This window comes from Zeus faber, assembly GCF_960531495.2.
Source record: "Zeus faber genome assembly, chromosome: 12".
NCBI classification, from domain to species: Eukaryota; Metazoa; Chordata; class Actinopteri; order Zeiformes; family Zeidae; genus Zeus; species Zeus faber.
The window spans coordinates 5,106,475-5,131,049 of NC_137196.1; the positions used below are offsets into that span (position 1 = coordinate 5,106,475).

The window sequence follows — 24,575 nt, forward strand, 5'->3', positions numbered from 1 at the left end:
ACACAGTGCCTGCACCACACTTTTGGCCGTAATACTGCGCAATGGCACCGCCTCTGGATACCAGGTTGCATAATCCACAAGGACTAACACAAAATGATACCCACGGGCACTGCGGTCGGTCTTACAGCCTGATGAGGACCATACTGAGTCTTTCGAACGTGACCTGGACTAGGGGGAGGGGCCTCAACGGCACTCTTTGCGTAGCCGAATGGTTGACTTACTGGCACTCAGGACACGCGGCGCTCCATTTACACACATCTGCCCAAATGCCCGGCCAATGCCCTGTGTCTCCCGGTTTTTTAGACAGGGATGATTTTATTTAAAAAAGCTTTGGGTACATTTTGATTTTTGATTAAATTTTTTGTCCTGGGTACAGAACTTCTTTGTGGACCACAATAGCCGAGCCACGACCTTCATCGACCCCAGGATTCCCTTACAGAATGGCCGGCTGCCAAATCATCTCACACACAGACGCCATCTTCAGAGGCTCCGCAGTTACAGTGCTGGGGAGGTACGTCCGGTCATTGCTAAGGCAACCTGTAAAGCTGCAAAGATGTGGGACACCTGCTGTGGTATCGTCTCGTTTTGTATTCATTCCAGAGATATGAGGTTGGTCAACTACACAATGTGAAAATCTCCACCAGGATCTTACAGATTTTTATTTTGCTGTTATTGTGACTGAGAATTAATGGTTATGCATTGGCATTTCTCACCATTTGAATTTTTTTGAAAGATCACATACATAGATGTTTGTAAAGCTGCTTTCACACACATACTTTCAACCTCAAATTAATAAATTGTGAAACTAAAATGTCCAAATCATTTGACCCTGACATTACCGGACTTTACCCAGCCAGCACCCTAATACGAAGTCCAGGTAATTGAGCGGTATGTGTGAACAGAGCAGGTGATTGTCCGGATCATTCACAACGAGCAAGTGGTTGTGTTGCGTGTTGATGAAGTCTCTACCATGCACCAGTTATTTATCCTTGTGCGGATCTTTGTGCACGGAGCGTAGCTGTTGTGTACTCCTTTATTATTCCTTTCCACTCTCTTGTTTATATTGCTGATACATATCAACGCAAATAAAAGCCCAACTACCAAGTCTGTAGCCTCGTCCTCCATCTTGGGTGTGCTATAAAACTCTGCAACATCATTGCGTCACGTCCTGCCTCCTGTACCCTCTACCCAGGCTCCGCCCCTCATCTTAACCAGCTGGATATTTCCAGGAAGTGTAAATGCGTCTGACATGGACAATCTCTGTTTTTTTTGCTACATGTGTGAAAGTGTAAACCAATGTCCGGATAATCAGGTCCGGACATTGTCCTGTCTGCATGTGTGAAAGTAGCTTAAGAGATAGTTTCCAGAGGCATTCAATGAGATGGGTGACTTTTTTCAGAATTTCGAATTACAAAGAATGTATTTTATATGTTAATGTTAAACTTCCCAGAAAACCACCCCCACCTTATTTTTATCATCCATTACACATGTATTACTTGTGAGGGGAGGCATTGTGACAGGGTGGAACATTTCATCCTAAATTGAACACCACACAAAAAAGTGTACTTGGGGTTAAATTCATTAGCTAATAATTAGTGTTAAATAATGGTAAATACCATGTTTTTTAAAATAAATATCACAAAGTATTTATTAAAAACACTTTTTTCCTCAATCTATCATTGACGGGGTGGATAGGTTATGCTTGACAGTAGGGATGTTAATAATCAACCATTTAACTGTTAACCCACAATAAGAATTTTGACTGATTTATACCCTCAGTTAAAAAGTAAAAAAATATATTATTTCATTTTTAATTTTTAAGTAAGTAAAAAAATATTTGTTGCGTGGTAAAATTAATTTCTTCAAGACAACTCATGGGGGCAACACGTGCAACCACACATGCTTTTTATTTCAGGCACGTAAGAGGACAGCTTACACAGCCTCTCCCCAACCCGGAAGTGCCGGCTGCGGTTAGCTAAGCTGTTTATGAACAAAACAATGTAACAAGATGCAAATGCTATATTTATAAACTGTTTAAAACCAATTAACGATAGTGACTGGATATATATTAGTTAAAGTAATGCGATTGTTTTTCCGCATGATGTACAAATCGAGTACTCGAGTACGCGTGCCCATCCCTACCATTGTCAACCAGTCTAAATATTGGCATTATCACCATATGATCATATCAAATCAAATATGATCAAAAAATCATATTTATCATATCATTATTATAAATGATTTTTGAACATTTTAATATTGTCTGATAATGGCTAATGATCAGTTAAAAAGGATTGGCTGTCAGAAAAAAAATTCTAGCATAGCAATTAGCATCCCTTCTTGACAGACCCCATCAATCATTATAAAACATTACATTTTTAATAATAAATAATATTTTAATACGCCAGCTTTTGAATTGAGCTTCTCTGAAGGCTGAAATTATGTCACTTCCTTATCACGTCACTTAAAGTGTAAAACAGTTCATTAGTTAAAAATAAACATTATTATTCACTTCAAATAACATTTTCGTATATATTATGTTCATACTTTAAATTAACAGTTTTTTGCTTGGCAAAAAATTACTCTCCAGTCAGTGCAGATAGTGTTAGCTACAGTAGTAGCCAGGCAGGAAGTTTTGGTAATGTCCCTAGGATAATGTCATTTGCAAGGATAAACAGTGACTATGGAGTGGATAATTTTACGCAAAAACATGCAGTGCTACATGTGCAAGCATTATTTCTCGAACATTTGATGCAGAAATAGACATTGAACTGCGGGGATGCCAAGAGATTCCCACCTCGAGTATAATCTATTAATTTTACCTCCCATCTCAGGCCTCTGAAGTGTCCCGCAGTAGAGGCTTGATGTGCCGGCAGGGTAAGAGTCTAGTGGCCGCCGTACGCACTCAGCACCAGCAAGACAACATACCTCAAGGTAAGGGCTCTAGTTTGGAATAAGCATTTTGTTCAGCAATATATTGTGAGGGTGCGTACTGGCACCAGACCAGGGAATGAGGAAGAGGAGGCAGGCGGAGGCGAAACAACGCCGGTTGGCGTGTTTATTAAGTGTTCTTTTTAAAATCAAACTGTGACTCGTGGGCCAAAAGAAAAACTCAGGGTTCGCAGGCCAATATATACATAGTCCATGTGGAATAATAGTTTCCATGGATTGTCCTGAAGTTTGCCTTTCGGGCAGTTTGCCCAGGGCGGAACTCGCCCTGGGCATCTCGTTTCCTCGCACGCCGATCCTTACTGCGGGGACAAACAAACAATTATTCCTTACTGTTTTGGTATCAGGCGAATCAGCGGAGTCCCTCCGTTGGGATGGGAGCTTGCAATGCCACGCCCCCTTGGTCCACCACATACCCTCACTGTCGCACTTAGGCCGGATGTATCCGGCCGACAGCTGACTACCCCGGATATGGAGCACCTTTTCGAGTTAAGTCGGTCAAGGGGCTGGACAGTGCCGCAAATTCCTGCACAAACCTCCCTTAGTATCCGGCCAGCCCCAAAAACCGCGGCGGTCTTATCTACCTGCGGTCGAAGCAGGGCCCACCCCTGCCAAGTTGTACCCCAAATACCGTACCTCCCTCCGCCCAACTGTGTACTTCTTTGGGTCCCACACTTCCCGAACGGAAGCACTCGGAACTGGTAAAGGCCTTGCAGAGTGGAGAAGGCCGATATCCTTGGACTACTGGGACTAGGGCATCTGCCAGTAGCCCTTGGTTAAATCTGGTAGGGCCAGGCAGTGGAGAGAACACGTTGGCAAAGCGCTGCTGCAGCGCCTCGCTGCCGCGCCTCGCTGCCGCGCCTCACTGCCGCGCTCTGGTCGGGAGAGAGATTGTCACTTAAAAGGGCCGCGGTGCGATCTGCCGGCTTTGGAACCTCCGGCCCCAACTCGTCCCTCTCAATCGTTGCTGTGGCCAGTGCTACGGGCACGCCTTCCCTCCATTGTTTTAGGAGGTTTAGGTGGTAAATTTGGGCAGACCCTCTCCTGTCTGTCCGTTCGACCTCATAATAGACCTCCCCCACGCGTCGTGTGACCACGAAGGGCCCTTGCCACTTTGCCAGTAATTTCAACACCTTGTCTCCTGGTGAGAATTGTCTTAACTGAGTCCTCCTGTCGTACAGACAGCGCTGACGTTCCTGGGCTTGGAGCAAGTTCTCACATAATTGGGGGACCACTTTTCCTTAATCAGATCGAGCACCCCCCAGGTCTCCTGCCGAACAGTAGCTCAAAGGGGGAAAACCTTGTGGAGGACTGGGGAACCTCCCGCATCACAAACAACAGGGGGTTCAGCCATGTGTCCCAATTTCTGCTGTCATCGTGGACGAACCCCCGGATCATGTTTTTCAACGTATTGTTGAAGCCCTCAACCAGGCCATCCATCTTCGGGTGGTAAACGCTAGTCCGAATTGAGCGGACGCCCAGTAACCCATACAGCTCGCACAGTGTGCGTGACATAAACTAAGTGCCCTGGTCGATCAGGATTTCCTTCGGAATCCCGACCCGGGAGATGACCTGAAACAGAGCCTGCGACACATTTTTGGCCGTAATTCTGCGCAATGGCACTGCTTCTGGGTATCGGGTCGCGTAGTCAACTAGGACTAACACAAATTGATAGCCCCAAGCACTACGGTCTAATAGCCCAATGAGATCCATAGCGATTCTCTCGAATGGAGTCTCGACTAAGGGGAGGGGCCTCAACTGCGCTCTGGGAATAGCTGGTGGATTCACCCGCTGACACTCGGGACTGGCAGCACAGCGTTGCCGAACCAGCCCAGCCAATAGAAACAGGCCATTATCCGCTCGAGTGTTTTCTAGTGTCCTAGGTGACCGGCCATCGGGTTATAATGAGCCGCCTGGAAGACTAAATCCCAACGGCTTTTAGGGACTAACAATTGGGTAACCTCTTCTTCTGACTGAGCGTCACGGTTCACTCGATATAATCTATCCCTAATTATCGCAAAATACGGGTGAGTCAGCGCAGCCTCCGGACGCACTAACCCACCATCGATTTTATCTACCCGCTCAAAGCGAATCGTTAATTTGATTGTTCCAGATGAAAGTCCTCCATGGGATGGACTGGGGGTTCCGTGAGGCCTATGGTAGCTTGGAGGGAGGCTGGTCGATGGTATCTTACCCAGCTAGCGGTGAGGGCCGGTAGATTGTCCACAAACTGTTCGGTGGCCACTGACTCAACAATCTGGTCCGGGGAGCGCTCCTCTGGTCTGAGTCACGACTGGGCCAGGAGCTGCTGGGCATGTAGGAACGGCCAGCCCGCAGTATCGTAGGGAAGTGACCAGAGGCGCAGGCGGTGACCCTCAGGTGTCCTCCCAATCCGTTCCATCACTGCCCTCCGAACGAGAGCCTAGCTGCTCCGGCGGTAGGGCCAGCTGGGCTTCTCCTGAGAGAAGTGGAACGAGCCGCCACGCCTGTTCGCGGTTCTTCCCTCCGGCCCTCTCAGCCATCTGCCCGAAGGTAGCGAGGAATGCCTCGGGATCATCCTCCTCCATCATCTTCTGTAGCGGGGGGACGGGAGGGGCCCAGCGGTCGTTCCTCGCCGGGTCTGGTGCGCTCCCGGAGGAGGATCTGGATGGCCTGCTGGTTTTCCCTGAGCACCCCCTGGTCCCGCTCGTGGGCCCTCGCCATCTCCTGGAACTGCAGGGCTTATGGCTCCTGCATTGTGCCGAGGGCTGCGACCATCTGTTTCAGGGGGGAGGGCGTCGAGGATTCTGCCTTGTGCTGCTCCAAGTTTATTCAGGTGCCACTTGTGAGGGAACGAGGAGGGGAATGAGGAAGAGGTGGCAGGCGTCAGTTGCCGTGTTTATTAAGTGTTCTTTTTAAAATCAAACGGTGGCTCGTGGGCCAAAAGAAAAACTAAACTGAACTCTATATATATATATATATATGAAATTCTCTAATTTATATAATCCTCCACTGACTTATTTGCTGACAAAAAGTGCAAATCTCCTGACAGCGAAAAAATAAAACCCTATTCCTTATAAGGGTTGTCAAACAATGGTTCGGGGAATTTTTTCAGAAGTAATCTGCGATCTGCTCTGCAGCGGAGAAACCGAAGGAAAATTAGCTGCGGCCACCTGAAATACCTTCATGGACCCTGGTGCAGACCATGGTGTGGGAACCCCCTGCCCTAAAAATTGACTTTGAACTATTTCCAACGCAGTGTTGTGTGATAACAATAATAATAATAAAAAAATAATAATAATGTCCTTATTTGCCTCCATTTTCCTTTGTCTCATTCCTCTGTCTGTCTGTTTTTCTTCCAGCCTACAACGATAAGATTGTGGCTTTCCTGCGGCAGCCGGGGATCCTGGATATCCTGACGGAGCGCCAGCCCAACCTGTCCAGGAATCACTCCCTAAGGTAGCATGCCAAAGACTTAGCCCATTATGAAAATATATTTTAGGCTACATGGCTATATCTTCCATGAGTCCTTCAATTTTAGTTTAAAAAAATAAGTATTTTCCCCTTCAGCCCAGATAAGTTTTATGTTCACTTCAGGCCATACAAAAAAAAATGTAGAGACCCCTGTGCTATCAGACCTGAAGAAGACATACTGTACACCTTCCTGTGTGTGTGTGTGTGTGTGTGTGTGTGTGTGTGTGTGTGTGTAAACAGGGAGAAGATCCACTATATCAGGACAGAGGGAACTCAGCGACTAGAGCGTCTGTCCTGTGATGCTGATCTAGTTATGCTGCTAAGGTGACTACACTAAAGCTCAATTCACAGGACAAACTAGTCACTTTTTAAAAATCACAAGTACTTATATTTTAGTTACTAGTTTCTATTCCAACAGTTACTAGTAACAAGTTTAGTTTTACTAGTCAAGATGTATTAGATACAATTACTTATTTATTCGATTCAAGTTACTATTCTTATTGTTACTAGTAGGTTTTGCAATGTTACCAGTACCAATTTGGACAATTTTGTCATTGAACCCTATGGGGCTCTGTGTTTGAGATAACAAATATTTGCCTCCCATTAGTATCTATTCCGATTTTACTAGTCACTATTATTTGAGTGCTATTACTACTATTGAGTGTTGCTAGTGATAGTTACTTGTAACATTGTTTCTAGTAACAATTGGAGTAGTTATTAATATCTAATAAATAAGCACTAGTACCTCAAACATTTGACAAGTAAAACTAAAATAGTTACTAGTAACTGTGACAAGTGAATAGTTCATCCTATGGATCAAATGTTAAAACGGCTTGCCATACTCTGGGTGGCTAGCACTGTAACTGTGTATTCCTTAAAGAAAAATATCTTAACCTTCTCCCCCTCGTTCTTTTTGTCAGCTTATTTGAGGAGGACATCATGTCTTATGTCCCTGCATCCTTTCATCATGGCTTCTCCTTCTCACCACACTGCTCCCCCGGAGTGTCGCCACGCAACTCACCTGGTAAAGGTGCGTTGCGTCTTGAGAATTCAACGTCTCAAAATGCCTGAATGAATAGGTGTCCCAATAAAACCTCCCTAAGGCTTTTGACCTCTGAGAAACGTACCACTCTGCTGCAGCTTCTCACTGTACCTGAATGTAGTCCAACCGGGCAAACGTTTAAGCCTCAAACAATACATTACATTTCCTTTAAGGAGGTGAGGTTCCAGTTGAGAAGACACAGAACTGTGTTTTGGCCAAAATAGCTCATTTTGAGATGTACAAAAGTCAATAAAATGATTGCAAAGGGATTGCTAACCCTAACCCCCATCCTATTATGCGATCTTGCCATTTATTTTTTGCAGGTACCCAAAGAGCCCGAGCACCAGCCCCCTATAGGCGGGACTTTGAGGCTAAGTTAAGAAATTTCTACAGAAAACTGGAAGCCAAGGGTTACGGACAGGGACCCGGAAAGATTAAGTAAGATCACACACACACACACACATACACACACACACACACACACACACACACACACACACACACACACACACACACGCACACACACACTCAGTGTTTCAAGGCTGTTAAACTCCAAGGTATCGTGCTATCATTATTCCGTTGGATTTTCAGGTTGATGGTTCGCAGAGACAACCTCCTGGAGGGCACGTTCAACCAAGTCATGGCCTACTCACGGAAAGAGCTGCAGAGGAACAAGCTTTACATAACCTTCATTGGAGAGGAGGGGTGAGCGCGGCCTTCACATAAACTAATGTTCTGCAGTTGGTACCACCATTGAAATAACACCGTAAAACAGGCTTAATTACTAACTGTTAACACTAAGTGTGATGGGTGAGCGGGAATGCGCTCAGGTTGAGATTGAATGACATTAACAAATTCCCGCCACGTAGAAGATAGCAGAGATTTAGCAATGTAAAGATAGCTAAACGAAAACAAGTCAAATTTTTGATTGCCACTCTTTTCATTTAAGGATAATATTTAATATATCTGCAGGCAGCAATACACAGGGTTCAGTTTAGTTGTGTTAGGTACGTATTACAGTTTTCCTAGTTTCCATAATGTAGCTGGAGCCATCAAACTACACTAATTCAGCCCGATGTTCACACGATTCTGTTGTGGTTAGCGTTAGGCCCAAATACGAGGGTCGGGAGTAACAAACGGCCATCTTTACCCCATGTAGTGTGACGGTGACCACCCCGACCAAAAAAATATTAAATATAAATATTAAGGGTAAATATTAAGCTAATTTTCAGATTTGGGGTCATCAATTGAGACCATGAAGGATTGCCATCATTCCTCAGCTCGTTAAATACAGCGATTGAGGTTAACACCTTAAATTTCTCTAGATCAGGCGCTATGATCTTATTTAATTACCATGGTTTTTATTATGATATTGGCACGGATATCATTTTAGTCATTACGGCATAGAAATTACTTTCATTAGATCATGCACTACGATCTTATTTCATTACCATGTTTTTTCTGGTGATGTATCATAGACGTTTATTGTATGTATTCCTCTGTATGCGGTTTCAATTGGTTGGTGGCGGGGTCTGCCTTTGCACGCACAACCAAATAGCAATCGAAGAAGGCATCCTTTTATACCCGGACTTTGGGGTGAAAAACACGTTTTTTAATGGAATTCTGGGACTTGAAGTGTATTGTTATGGATTACAATATCTGAGTGGAATTCCTCAGATCTTGTTAATCTATATGGTCGCACTACTCCCCTTCAGGTTGGACTACAGTGGGCCCTCCAGAGAGTTCTTCTTCCTCTTGTCCCAGGAGCTGTTTAACCCCTACTATGGCCTGTTTGAGTACTCAGCCAACGACACCTACACCGTTCAGATCAGCCCCATGTCAGCCTTCGTGGAGAACCATCTGGAATGGTGAGTCGAATATGCCAAGAGGGAGTTCCAGGGGAGAGAGAGAAATCCAGGTATGGACTGGCAAAAGCTTTTGTCAAAAGCGTCTTTTGGAATTGAATGTCTACCCGGCGGCCCCCAAAGATGAATCGGGGCTGCCTAGAAACATTGAGAAGATGTCAATCCTGAGGTGCCATCTCTTTAAAGTTTGCATATGATTCAAATTGTTTAACCAAAAAAGAGAGTTAATTCAAATGATATGGGCTGCAGTTACCACATATCAAAAAAAATATTCTTCCAAAAAATGGATAATATTTAGTTTCAAAAAACTTAAATATGGCTCCTACACTACAGTATTATGAGGAGTCCAGCAGAACAATTGTTATTGTTCGGCGGCCCCTTATTGTTATTGTTCGGGAAAATATTCTCGGAATTTTGAAGCATAAAACTATCTGAAAAAGCAACTTTGGCATAACACACAAACACTGTCTACATCTTGTTGAACCGCGTTGTCACAAAGACCTTGTGGTTTAAGTTTCATCCAAATAAATCCACATAGGGAGCAGATATTAACGAAAAACCAACCAAATTTTGACCGATATTACACCGATGAGCCGATACTAAATCTCTGTCTGAACACACATACTTCAGCCTAATCTACAAACACAGTTGTTGCTTGAAAAGTTATTGTGGGAGTCTCTGGTAGGGGTTTAGGGAGGGGAATGAGTCTTTCTTACTATGGTTTGCCAATATAGCGAGAGTTTTTATTATAAGGAAGAACAAAATGGCTTGCTGGCCACAAGTATAAATAATAGATAATAATAATGATTTTGGGCGCAGGAGGAATGACATTCCAGTCTTGCTCCTGGTCGGCTGACAAGCTTCTGCGCTGATCCCCTCTGCAAGACAGACAAACATTAAGAAATCTCCCTGCCTTGAGTCGGACCAATCAGCACCGCGGGGTTGCTGATCAGGCCGATTCCGGGCAGCTTGTCGGCCGCAGAGAAGGGAACCGTGCTGTTGTCTGCCGCCAGTGCTTGACCACGCCCGTCGGTCCGCCACAGCTATGTCACAAGGATCTCGTGGTTTAAATTTCATCCAAATCAATCCACATACGGAGCAGATATTAGTGAAAAACCGACAACTTTGACCCAAAATAATGAATTGATCTTGGTTAACTGACACATCACACGTCTCGTTCTAAAATTAACAAGATGAGATTTACAGTAAGTGGCGTTTATTATTTACTATAAATGTAGAGATTCCGATTGAGAATGTCCATTTGGACTGTGTCCAGTGTGCAGCGTGGACTCTGTAGTGTTTTGACATTACCAAACTAAGGATTTACGTTTATATTGTTTCTTACCTGGTATTTGTCAGTAGATCTGTTCGATTGATAATTTAAATCTGGTGTCCAAATTACTTTGCCGGGTTAATGAAAAAAATAAATAAAAAAACAAATCCTTAAAAATTTGTCAGTGTCGATTGTCATGAACGAGGTGGATAGGACTCAGACATGTTGGGTGATGTGGGATGGAATAAAGGGCAGGTGGGTCATTCGGGGTCCAGGCTGGCAGGCTGAAGGCACAGAGCTCAGAGTGTGGACAGGCCAGTGGTGAGGCATAGGCAGGCAGGCACGTGGGAGGTTTTCTAGAGACGAGGGGCGGGCAGGGTCAGGTAAGGCAAGGCGCAACAAATACATAAGAATCCAACAGAGAGCAGTCTCGCGAATACCACATAAGGCGATGATACAATCACACAAGGTCTGGATGAGGAGCCGAGATTCTTATGGAGAGTGGAGATAAGTGGGACAAGGAGCAGCTGGGCCAACCGGGCCTAGTATCAGGAGCCACGCCCGCGCTGCTCCGTCAGTCATTGACATGGACATACTAGATACAAGAGGGAAAGGGAGGAGAGACACATAAGGAGACTAGGGGACAGAAAGGCACGGCTGGGGCTGTGACACCGATGCATTCAAGATCCAGCAAGGCGTAGGAAAATTAAAAGCGGTGCAATAGCAGTTACGCACAGAAATACCTCAATCTTTTTTGTATTTCATGGAAATGTAACTTACTTAAAATGAAATCCAAGGAAAAAACTCAACAAATAAATTACGTGTACGACACAGCACCAAAGGCCACTCTCACTGAGAGTGCAGCCCTGTTTCTAGATACAACATGGTGAGTTCTAACAATGAGAAGTTCTGGTTTACAGGAAAACATGGACGGTTGTTTTAAAGACAGGAAGGTTGCGCTGTGTAGACTGCTTAGTGGTTGCTCTGTGAGCAACCGGGAGACGACAGACCGGAGGAGCCTATGCTGCGTTCAAGTTAACTTGGAAAATCGTGCTGCGTTTCAGAGAACCCGGTAATCTGTAAAACGTGTATTGCTGCCTGAAGCTTTATTTATTATTATTATCATTAACAGGTGGTTTTGTTGTGGAGAATGCTGGATGCATTGACACTTTCGGTACAGTCTCAAAGCCACTGCTAGCTTAATCGTGTATGGACGTTGGATGTTGACCACTCACCATTCAAGAGAAAAAATACTTTTGTACTTTGCCTCCAACTTTCCCATCAAAGTGAATCAGTGAATCTAATCATACCTTTATTGTTTTGCATCCCTCAATTCATTTCTCACAGGTTCCGGTTCAGTGGTCGAGTTCTTGGTCTGGCACTGATCCACCAGTACCTGTTGGATGCCTTCTTCACGCGGCCATTTTACAAAGCTCTGCTCAGACTGTAAGTACAGACAGATGTTCATCCCGTAAATAAGTTGAAAGAGTAGGTAATAATAACTTCCAACCGCGTCAGTCATGACATTACCTCAAATGAGCAGAATGATCACAAAATGTATTACATGGTGTATGTATTTTGCACAACTGCTTAACTAGGAGATTCATGATGAATAATAATGTGCATCTTCATTGGAACAGAGCAACGGACCTCAGCGACTTGGAGTATCTCGACGAGGAGTTCCACCAGTCGCTGCAGTGGATGAAGGAGAACGACATCACCGAGGTCCTGGAGCTCACCTTCACCGTCAACGAGGAGGTCTTTGGTCAGGTCTGTAGACTTTCACTTTGCTCTTTCCTCTCTAATGTCGCTAGCATTATATAGCCATAAAAAAAGTGGTTATTTCTGGTGTTTGCACCATCATCGTCGTTTCTTCACGATATGATGAAGGTTTTTTTCTTTTCAAATAACTTGCAGTAGAACCCCCATTTTAGCCAAATCCCGCAGGAATGGCGGTTGCTAAGGACACCCAAACGTGAACTAGGAGAAGTGAAACTTCCGTAACTAACCACTGTACTCCGTTTCTGATCACTCATTTATAACTGTTCATAGCACAACCTCATTGAATGCTTTACTGTTGGTACAGGTTCCCACTGTGTGCTTAAATGCAATGGGCCAAATGTTAAATAAATTAAAGAAAACTTGTAAAATCTCCAGAACTTCGTTAACAGTCACAAGTGTCTTTGTGTAGTCATGTTTTAAAATTACTTTTTGCAATGCGATTCGTTCAAATGTAACATGGCTGCAGTACATTTGATTGCCTGTAGGAAGAAGTGCAAGGTCCTGTTTCTGTTATGATGGTCTCTTATGTTAGCGTGGATATGAAGAAAAGAGCTCATTTGTGGACACTTTTTCTCTGACAATATTGTTCGTCCTGTTCGAAAAGGATATTTAACTTTCATTTTAAACGCTTTTTATAACTATAAACAGTCATAAATAACGGGAACCAACATTAAAATCAGGCCTGGGTTAAAAAATGGTGAACCTAACCTTTATCACAGTAACTTGCCGTGACTATGTCACATACCTACTGTACATACCTGGTTTTGGGCATCTGAGCTTTTTTCCGAGCACCAGTACACAAGCATTGTATCAGACATGGTATCCCAAATTACGATTTGATAACATCTGAGCGGCTGTCTGTGAAACTTCCAGGTGACAGAAAGAGAGCTGAAATCAGGGGGCTCCAACATCAACGTGACAGAGAAGAACAAGAAAGAGTACATAGATCGCATGGTGCGTTGGCGGGTAGAACGAGGGGTGGTTCAGCAAACGGAGGCGCTTGTCAGGGGATTCTACGAGGTACCTGTGTTATATATAGATCGAAATGTTGTTTAATATCCTAAAATAGTATATAGTATATAGTAGTATTTCCTGATCGTTCTTCTGTCTATCGCTAGGTGGTGGACTCCAGGCTGGTGTCTGTGTTTGACGCCAGAGAGTTAGAACTGGTCATAGCCGGCACGGCCGAGATAGATCTGAACGATTGGAGGAATAACACAGAATACAGAGGAGGTATCTATCTATCAGTCTGTCTGTCTGTCTATCTCTCTATCTCTCTCTCTATCTCTCTATCTCTCTATCTCTCTATCTATCTATCTATCTATCTTATCTTATCTTATCTTATCTTATCTCCCTCCCTCCCTCCCTCCCTCCAGGCTACCATGACGGCCACATAGTGATCAGGTGGTTCTGGGCTGTGGTTGAGCGCTTCAACAATGAGCAGCGTCTGCGTCTCCTCCAGTTTGTCACAGGGACGTCCAGTGTCCCCTACGAGGGCTTTATCGCCCTGCGTGGCTCCAACGGACTCCGCCGCTTCTGCATCGAGAAGTGGGGCAAGATCACCTCGCTGCCCAGGTCACTTGGAATTAATACAGGAAGGAATATTTGTGTGTGTGTGTGTGTGTGTGTGTGTGTGGGTGTGTGTGTGTGTGTGTGTGTGGTAGGGATCTCTCTATGTGTGTTAAGATACACACAAGATCTACAAAGTCCATACTATCACCTATCATCTTTCAGTGGATTTATGTGATTTTACTTTGCTCTCGCCTATGATCAGCAAAAGGCACATAGCGGAGAGAGGAGAAGTCTGGGCTCTCCAAAGGGCTTTGGGCTTTCCAACCACATTGTCGAAGCTTGGTTGCAGATTATAAAAACAACTTTTTTTTTTTTTATTAAAAATCCCTATTTTTTTTTTATGTCCCCAAAATTGGAGTTTCTATTTCAAATCAGTCAACAAGCCACTGTATGGGTCAGCCTCGCCGAGAGGGGGAGCTGTCTCGGAACCTGTATAGCAAATCAGCCGCACTACCGGTGGACATACCGTCACCAACTATAAATATGGCTGCGTGTCTGTGTGTACATTCTCTTGTTGCTTCCTGAGAATCGGTTTCTATTCTACTGAGACAAGGACTATCGTAACTATGCTAAACTAAAACGCACACGTTACCCCAGCTCATTGTGGAGAAGCAGGTTGCTGTAAAGTGCGGCCTACCTGCTTGGCCTGATGGCTGCAACTGCCCGGATTGTGGCGTTGGGGTTGTGTCACATGTGGCCATTGCAGCAGTGACTCACAGAACCAGACATTGGAACTCCTTGCAGAATTATTCAATTCAAATCAGCAACACAATTTATATTTGAACTGCAATGTCCATCATGAGCTTCATTGCCGCACTACATCCCCCTCCTGACTTAACCTGCTATGCTGTTGACCCATACAGTGGCGTGTTGACCTTCATAGAACTGAGTTTAACCTATGTAACACTTTGATCCTTTTATAGAGCTCTTACCCCAACTTTGAGGTGCTTGAAGTGCTTGAATTTTGTCATCAGAGATTTAAGTCCTGGCATTCCTTGAAAATAGCCCCATTTTGTGCTGAAGTGCTTGAAAAGTCCTTGAAAAATGGTATCATTCAAAACCTCAGATATTTCCCCTGGTTTTGTTATTTATATTGTAACATATTAAAAATTCCAGAGTCGCTTTTATGACAAGAATGATACCAGGGAATGGTTAATTTAATCCAGCATGGTTGGAAATAGAAACTTATAATAGTGGATCACAATGAGATTAATAATCAACATGTATATAATAGATATACTAATATAAATAATAGACACTGAGATTAAGATTATATTATATTTAAATTAATAAAGATCACGTTGAAAATTGATCATATTATTTGTTTCGTGTGAAGTCCTTGATAATGGAATTTTGTAATGCCAGAATTAACTCTACTTCTAAGTAATAAGTAAAACATATGGTAAAACAGTCAATTTCAACATAGTTTTTAAGAAAATTAAGCACTTATATTGAGGATCGGGGAGTTTTTTGTTCATGGATTGGAGTTCTTTTTTATTTGGAGAAGCAAACCGATAATCCGATGTGAAATATAACTCCGTCCCTGCATCTCTTTTTACAGGGCTCACACATGTTTTAACCGACTGGACCTCCCCCCTTACCCATCATGCAACATGCTGTATGACAAACTACTCATCGCTGTGGAGGAGACGAGCACATTTGGACTCGAGTAACACACAAACACACACTCACTCACATAAATGCACTCTCAGGGACTTGCCTAGGGATCTGATCTGTCGTTAAAATCTGGAAGGTTTCCGACAGAGTGTAAGCCACATCTACCGACAGTGCAAAGGAGCCATCTTTCAAAACGAACAAACCAAAACCACACTGATCCCGGCCCCTGCCCCCCCCCTCACCCCTGGAGGAAGTGCGCTTCAAATACAGATCTAGCACTGTGACACCCGCGCATTACTGTACCCAAGCCACACCGGGGCTGATCTCAACCCGCACACATAGCCACCTTGTGACTTTTGTGTTTTTGTTCAAAGTGACAAGCACGGGACTTTTAATGTTCACGGCAACATGCGGAAACAACAACGGCAGGTCTTGGCGTAGCCGCAAGAGCGTAAGAATCAAGATTGTCAAGTGGTTAAGAGGACGGTAAGAGAGTGTAAGAGATTTCAGTTCGGGAAATCAAAGCCAAAGATCTGGAAACATGTTTTTAACACAATTCAACTTTGAAACATCAATTTCACTTTTGACATAATTTAACGTGATAAATAGAGACTTAAAAAAAAAGTTGTATTTTATGATGTTATGATCACCATTGTTTTTTTTAGGTTTCAAAAACAAACAAAGGTTTTTAAAGGATATGGCCGGCTCAATTTGATTAGTTATGTTGTTTTTAACACAGCCTACAAAAAGATCAAAACCCCGCAATGCAGTTCTCCTCATCTTAATAATCCATCTAGCATCCAGCGTCAGTTAGGATCTAGCGTTACCTAGATGGATCATATTATTGCACATGTTTGTTGTTGTTTGAAATGCATTGGAGGTTTTGTTTTCTCTCCAAAGGCTAAGTTGACAATGAGAAATAACTAAAATTAATCCTTTAATGGCCGTATTTAAAAAATGTTCTGAATGTTGACTTGAAAAGAACCATCTGCAGACAGTCGGGTGAAGTTGGATTGGGACTGGCTGTTTTGACAGATTTTCTTTGTTTATTTTTTTTATTTTTTGTGTGTTTTTATTGTCATGAGAACATGAACAACAATAACAAAACAGCAAAGAAGCAGATATTGCTGCTATGGAATTCTGATATATATTGTGAAAATTTTAAATAAAATAAAAATACGGTTGGGTTGAAAAAAAGTTGATTCTCTGATGTGATTCAAATATTTTGTTTCAACTTCTGAATTTATATTAAAATTGTAAAAATGTAATTTTAAAATTAATTGAATTAATCGAAATAGAAATTATGAAATGTATTTAAGTTATGAAATTATTCAGATGTTTAGTTCTGAAATATTTCTCGAATGCCAGACGGTAAAACTGAAAAGTTGGTGAGAATTCTCATTATTAATTATTATATTATAGTAATGTAAATATATTTATTATAGAATCATATCATGAGTCGTCTCATCGATATCGGAGTGAATCAAAATTGAATCAAATCGTGAGATTCTGCGCAATACCCGGCCATAAAAAATTGCATAAAAATAGTCATGAAATTATTGTTAAAAACATATGACTATTTTTATACAATTTTTATCTATTTGATTGTTTGTTTGTTTTCGTTTTTTTTTTGTTTTGTTTCGTTTTGTTTTGTTTGAACCAAGTAACCAGCCACTGGCTTTGTTCATTGGGAGTGGACCGTGTGCATCCAAGGACTATGGATTGTCGAACATTTCTATCTATTGCTGCTTGAACAAGGAAATAGCCATCCGATCGATACCTTATTGTATAATAGATATTTGGGTTTTTTTGCCAGCTATGTAAATTTAACTCTCCATGAACAGATGCAGAAAGGGAAGTTGGCCTGGGCTTCAACATTGGTGCAAAAAGCATTGTAGATTGTTGCAAGATTGGAGAAACTATACAGAAATGTCCAAATCAATTACATAATACACTGCTTGTACAGCCTCAGATCTCAGGGCTTGAAATATTTTCCACAAACGGACGAACAGCCCGATGGGTTTATCATCGCTGCACTCACACACAGACACACACACACACACACACACATACACACACACACACACACACACACACACACACACACACACACACCGCAAACTTCCCACTATATTTATTGATTTTCATGTATTTATTTGTTTATTTATTTTTTACAGAGGCTATACACATCACCACAAGTGAACATTCCCTCAAATACCATTATCAACTCAACTCAACTGCAGCACACACTGACACCAACTAAACTAATTCAGAAACTTTTTGTTTACGTCTCATTCTAAATACGGGATTTTACTTTAAAAATCTGCACTGTTTTATTGTGACTGTACTGACGCCTTAACTCAGTGAAATGCTTTACACTCCTTTGCTTTGCAAACTTACTGAAATTTGGGCTTTGTCTGTTCCAAAAGTTACTTACTTCTAGGTTGTGATTAAAGGGTGTTAGGGTGTCATCCCAAGGGTTGGTGCTGTACAGCCACTTATGGGTGACGTACATTTGGATTTCACTAAATCCACTTTCAGGGTTCCGGCCACATTGAATAATTGCAGTATGAGCTTGTTAACAGTCTCTTCTTACTCGGGAGAGGCAACATGTCCAAGTTCTTTCACTTTTCTGTCTAAGTGGCCGCTCGCATTTGCCTGCTGAGTCAGTAGGCAAGAAGATATGGTTAAAAAGATCAAATATGTACAAAATGGGGTCAAATCTCAAACCATTGGGGTTTTAGGTAATTATCAATATTTTTTCATTTTATGTAAAGGCTCAACACCTAATTTGGCTGCAGGTGGCCTTTAGCAATGTTAATCTCATCCCAAAAAAATTAACTGGTGTAAGAATAGTTGATTTATTTTTAAATATATCTCAGTTTCTGGCAAGACAATGGAACTCGATGCGATAGCCAATATCAAATGCTCCAAAAATGCTGCAAAATATTTGCTTTCTTTCAAAGCCTTTCAAGGAGTAATTTCATGGGAACTTTTGGCTCATCGGCCACTGTGAGCTGCAGCATTACCATTCATTTGGTTGGGTTAAAATTTTAAACCTTTTTTTCGAACATGTCACAAGTAACAGAGAAAATGAGAACACATCAAGCATGTAAGCATTTTTTTTTTTTTTAACAAACAATGATTAAAAACTATGCAGTTTTCTAGCATTAATTTCTTATTTTTTTTTTTGTTTTTTGTTTTTTTTTTAATCAAAAATCTTTTTCTATGTCAGGAGGCTCCGCCCCTTAGCGGAACTTCTGAAATTCATCACGTGCGCTCGCTTCAGCTAATCAGGATGAAGCAGCATAGCTTACATACAGTAAATCCCGGAAGTGCCCCACTTAGTCCTCTTTTGTAATTCAGCAGCCACTGATGTGGAGCACTCACCTTCTAATTGAAATCCTAGTTCAAGTTCAAGATCACCCTAACCCTAACCCCGCCCTAACCCTAACCCCTAACCCCTAACCCTAACCTCCTTGAGTAGACTCTATGTGGCCGTTTGAAAATGGCTCTTCTACCGGCTATAGCCACCTGTATATGCACAGGGCTGATGGTAGCGGGCGATGCCCACGACAGAGGCGGAGCACGCCACAGCTAACCTTGTGGAGTCACCGTTGTGCGTTGCCTGCCGTTCAGTGTCGGCCACCGAGCGAGTTGGAGCGGATTCTTCACAGACTTCGTGCCGATAGGCAAGGCAACCATGGAGACAATGGCGGCGTGATTGACCCACACCACTGACAGAGAGGACGACGAACCCCTCATCTCCCAGCCTCCTTCTGCACTCTCTTCGGGCCCAGAGGCAAGGCGCTCGGCGAGAACCAGGCCTCCTTTACGTCGGCACACTCCTACAGTGGGGAACCACCGGTCCCCTCCCTCCGGGCAGACTTCTTCACCCCTCTGTCCCCTGTGGCAGGACACCTGGAGATTCCAATGTCCCCAGCACCATTGGCCACGGATGAGGACATGATGGTAGGTGGGGTGTACGTGCATCAGGAGTAGATTGGGAACCAATGGCCCCTCTATGCTCTCCCTTGACCACTAATACCAGGGATCCTGGGTGTCCCCCTGCGAGGCCCGCGCCCTGGTGTCCTACAACCTCTTCACCATGAACGTTGTGGGATACGATGTGCAGAGGACCGAGATCCCACATCTCGAGGAGTCGCTGGTGCACTACTTTGTCCTGATCTCAGTGGGATCTTGGTCATTCAAAAGACCGATGTTGCCATCAGTGAAGGACAAGTTCATTGCCCTGCTGGCTGATAAGATATATGTGTTATCGACTCAGGCAGAGGTGGCGATGTCCAATGTGGTGATGCTGATGGGCTTGCTCTCCCGCTTACCCACCAGCAGGGAGTCGCTGACACCCTCACCCTCCACCTAACCCAGGCGCAGGCCGCATGCGAGGGTCGTTCCGCAGTGTTGGGGACCACGGTCCACGGTGGCCGCCGGACCACCTACCTCACACCTGGGTCCTGCATCAGCGAGGTGGTCACGGAAGCGGTGCGCCGCAAAGTCCCGCGAAGCACCGACCCTGCTACCGGCACCGAGGTCTCCTCCGCCCCTGCCTGCCCATGTGCTGGAGCACCATGCACCTGGTTGATCCCCTCGTGAAGCATTTACTAATGGGCATGTCGCGCATGTCCTGTGACGCGTGCCTTCGCTCCTCAGTGGGATCTGGAACTGGTTTTGGACGGGCTCTGTAGGGTCTTCGTACTTGTGTCTCAGATTCGTTGAAGCTGCTGTCTTTGTTGGGGATCTGTGCGCTCTGTCCGTGCAACGTGCCGGCTGAGCCATTAATGGTGGTCGCAGCAGTGCGGAGTTACATTCTAACCCGATGTTTACACCTCAGGTATTTACAAGCTCGTGCTGATTGAGGGTGGTTATCCTCAATGCTTTTCTCCCTCTTTCTCACCAGGATGTGCAGAAGGAGTGTCATCACTGTTTGTATCCCATGTGCGGTTTGGCGTGCTACATGGACCCTACAGCTTCAATTCGATTGTCGCAACAGCTGTTTGTGTGCTATGGAGCTGCCTCGTTTGGCCGGCGCAGCGCCTTTCTCACTGTAATTGCATTGTTTTTTTTTATGTTGTGTGAAGTGTTTTTGTTGGAGGGTGAGGGCTCTCTTTTCTTTGTGAGGATCAGTGTGTTAATTGACAGGTACCTGTTCCAGTGCTGATTAGTTGACATCCAGTGATGTGGCCTCTGCGGATTGGCTGGTCCAGAGTCCGGGCCTCTATTTAACTTCCAGTTTTTCCGAGGTGACAGCAGGGGATCAATGTTGACAGCGGATCCTTGTTTTTCCTCCACCTGAAAACTTTGCGAAATTTTGTGAGACTTGTGTGTTCAGCACGGTGAGCTTAATAACCTTGGCTTGTGTTAGTAGTTACTAGTTAGTTTTGGCTTCATCGATCAAACAAACATGGAGTAAAGTAAATTATTTCGGATTTTTTTATAGTCCCATTGACATTGACACAGAAGTTATTTTCAATTTCACTTGTCAGGAATTTCCGAAAGGACCTCAAACAGAAAAATAACTTCACAGCAAGGTAATTTTAGTTCACCTTATTCAAATTAGCTACACTTTCTATGCTGTTTCAAAAATTTGATTGATTAGATTGTACGTTCAGTCCAGTTTCAGGGTAGTTTTATGAGTTTATGAGAGCATGTTTTAATTTAGAAAAAGATGCAAAAGTACAAATAAACCCTTCAACCCTAAGTCAACTGTCGCATGTCCCCAGGGCAGGTTACAAAGCCCTCTTGGATTCTACTCTGTGCTGTTGGACATGAATCAGTTACTATGTTGATCACAGAATGGACTTTGATTTTGGTCCAGTGTGATGAAGCAACAGACATCAGACATCAGTGAATCATCAGTAGAAAAACTGACTGTAATAAATGACTGACGTGAATGTTTTTCTACTAAGATGGCAGTTTGCTGTCTCCATCAAAATGCATCATTTCAAAAGGCTTTTTATTTAATTTTTTTTTTACTGTATGACTGTCCAAACCCTAAGAGGGAACCCACAACGCAGAGGAATGTACACTGTCACCTTCAAAAGGTTGTGCTTGTTATCACACATAGGTATATTTGTGACACAGCGATAGTTGATCTATGAAAATGTGTCTCGTGATGCTCTGTAATGGAAGTAAGCAGCACCTCCTCGTATAGACCGCCTTCAAAGGAATTTATCATACTCTTTTGAGCTTATAAAGCTTAAAATTTGCTCGGAGTGTGATTGGATGTGTTTAATTTTATCAAGAGCTTCCACACCTCATCAAGTGCCATATGATGGAAATGATTCTTTGCAGGTATTTTCGTTCACACCAAAATGCAACTGAATATGTTACATACAGTACATGCATCTTTATTTATTCATGTATTTATTCATTTATTTTTTTGCATATTTGTTTATTCATAATTTTTTTGGTGTATTTATTTGATTTATTGTTGATTAAAGCTGAATCGGCTTCGGTTTTAAGTGTCAAGATCAAAAATGTGGATTCCAAACATGGCAACCTAAAAATAAAATGGCATCGGTATTATTGACAAATAAAGACATTAATTATAAGGCACAAATTTCTCCTTTGGTATTGATGTACACGCATACCTTCAGGGGACCTTTTATGAAAAACTCACTTTTCAGTGCTTGTGCACATACTTTTGGGTCTCTGATGGGCCTACTAACACACAAACTGTGAAATAAGACAGTCACCCAGTCAGTTTTTGTGAGCTGTCTATTTCATAAAACGTGGTGAAACAACCTGTTCAGATTTCAAATGGGGCTTCAGGAGAATTGGAACTGCCCCCCATCTGAGTAACTCCCCCCACGGCTGGAGAATAACAAGCACCGGCGAGAACTGTTCTGTTTAAGGGCCAGCACCAAGAGAGTGACGGAGAAAGTGGTCCCAGTAAGCAGAGTGCTTGTTTCGTTCCATAAAGGAAATGGAGTAAAATCAAATAACCTACATCTAAAATAAAACTGCCGTTTGGTGTGCCGAAAGCGTGTGCTCATAGATGGTATGTCGTGGGCACCGTCGAAACTGTCAGAGAGGGAAACAGGGATGCAAATTGTGTCCCGATCGCTCCCTCTCCACGCCCCCCTCGGGATGGCGCCCTAGGCGGCCGCCTATGTCGCCTATCGGAAGCACCGGCCCTGGCTCTGTTGGCTTACGGGTCAGCACAAATCTTTTAAAATAAAGAAGAATTAATACCAACTGAGAGAAACAGCAGATGATGAAAATGGAATTGTAAAAAAAATAATTATTTTGTGTTTCTTTCTAAAAAAAAAAAAAAAAAAGTATGCAGAAGGATGACTGCAGGTTGCAGTGCACAATCTGAACATCAGGGATTTGAATTGTAATTATATATTTAAATACACCACATTGAATGAGCTCTGCTTTCAGAGACTCCATTTTTTAAATTAGATTAAATTCAGCCTTTTGAAAGATTTGTGAAAGATGTAGTTACTTGACTATTTCAATTGGAATTTTGTATATGTACATGGTTATTCAGAATTTTATTTTTTTACGGTATGGTGACAATGCAATAAAATTATAACTAAATAATAATCCGTCTGCAATATAGCCAGAGCAAATAATTTCTCCAGAATGATGTATTGCATAACATTTTAAATTAGATATTTTAATACAGTGAGGTCATAACTTGAGCACTCAAAGTACTGTTTAGTGTTTAGTACATTGTTCAGCGCACTCAAAATATTGCTTTGTGGCTCCAAAATGTCATCTTGTTCCCTCATTTTAGCATAATTAATGAACTTATTCACACTCTCACCAGGAGTATGCACATATATCTACAGTATATGTACTGTATATGCACCGATCAGCCACAACATTAAAACCGCTGACAGATGAAGTGAATTACATTGCTCATCTCGTTCCGATGGCATCCTTCAAGGGGTGGGATATATTAGGAAGCAAGTGAACAGTCAGTTCTTCAAGTTGGTGTGTTGGAGGCAGGTCAACTACCGACAGGGTCATGGGCGCTCAAGGCTTATTGATGCCAGTCCAGTCCGTCTGGTCTGATCCCACAGAAGAGCTACTGTAGCACAAATCGCTGAAAAAGTTAATGCTGCTGTGATAGAAAGGTGTTAGAACACACAGTGCATCCCAACTTGCTGCGTATGGGGCTGCGTAGCCGCAGACCGGTCAGAGTGCCCCTGCTGACCCCAGTCCATGAGCAATGGAAGAAGGTGGCCTGGTCTTTGATCATATGGATGGCTGGGGTTAGGGTTAGATCAGATCGAGCATCTGTGGGATGTGCTGGAACAACAAACCCGATCCATGGATCCCCACCTCACAACTTGCAGGACTTAAAGGATCCACTCCTGACGACTCGGTGCCAGGTACCACAGGACACCTTCAGAGGTCTTGTGGAGCCCGTGCCTCAATGGGTCGGAGCTGTTTTGGCAGAATGAGGAGGAGCTACACAATATTAGTGGTTATTATTGGTGGTTTTAATGTTGTGGTTGATCGATGTATATACACATCGAACAATGAAAATGACAAAAAATGTAGTAACTTTTGACACATTACACACATACAGTGCTGCCCCTGCTTGTAAAGTAGACTTTTGAGACTTTGGAGAAGGGGATGTACTAGACAGTGGCTGCAAAACGAGCAGAGAGCGCTTCTAAAGTAAAAAAATTCTAAACTTTTGATTGGATGGGACTCGAGGGGGGGGCCAGTGATTGTATCGGGGTGGCCGTAGCGCACATTTAGGTCAATGTTAAAGCTCAGTGTAGACTAATCTCCACTTACAAATAAGAACCAACGATTTTCCAATCGACAATAGCATTAATGATATATGTATATAATAATCAGTTTTATCATTTGCACTGACGCATTCATTTTTTTAATCAATCTTCCAAGAACCTGCTGTTACAATATTTGTGACCATTTTTCTGGAGGATTTCTTGAGAACCAGAAACCAGGGCGGTTTGCAAAAACTGCATGTATATCAATAAACGTGCAAGTTTTTACAAACCTTTTTGTTTACTCT

The 24,575-nt window shown here is 43.1% G+C and overlaps 1 protein-coding gene across 1 annotated transcript in view; it reads left to right on the forward strand.

Annotated features, from left to right (window-relative positions):
- Nucleotides 1–15,609, forward strand: part of hecw1b (HECT, C2 and WW domain containing E3 ubiquitin protein ligase 1b) — a gene marked incomplete at both ends in the record, with an annotated part of 53,429 nt that extends 37,820 nt beyond the window's left edge. The window contains 14 exons of the mRNA XM_080011224.1: nucleotides 377–511; nucleotides 2,835–2,934; nucleotides 6,291–6,387; nucleotides 6,643–6,726; nucleotides 7,323–7,426; nucleotides 7,768–7,882; nucleotides 8,036–8,149; nucleotides 9,160–9,312; nucleotides 11,930–12,028; nucleotides 12,223–12,352; nucleotides 13,238–13,384; nucleotides 13,483–13,597; nucleotides 13,741–13,939; nucleotides 15,498–15,609. Coding sequence (XP_079867350.1) covers nucleotides 377–511; nucleotides 2,835–2,934; nucleotides 6,291–6,387; nucleotides 6,643–6,726; nucleotides 7,323–7,426; nucleotides 7,768–7,882; nucleotides 8,036–8,149; nucleotides 9,160–9,312; nucleotides 11,930–12,028; nucleotides 12,223–12,352; nucleotides 13,238–13,384; nucleotides 13,483–13,597; nucleotides 13,741–13,939; nucleotides 15,498–15,609 — 1,704 coding nt within the window. The remainder of the gene's footprint in view (nucleotides 1–376; nucleotides 512–2,834; nucleotides 2,935–6,290; nucleotides 6,388–6,642; nucleotides 6,727–7,322; nucleotides 7,427–7,767; nucleotides 7,883–8,035; nucleotides 8,150–9,159; nucleotides 9,313–11,929; nucleotides 12,029–12,222; nucleotides 12,353–13,237; nucleotides 13,385–13,482; nucleotides 13,598–13,740; nucleotides 13,940–15,497) is intronic.
- Nucleotides 15,610–24,575: the final 8,966 nt, after the last annotated feature.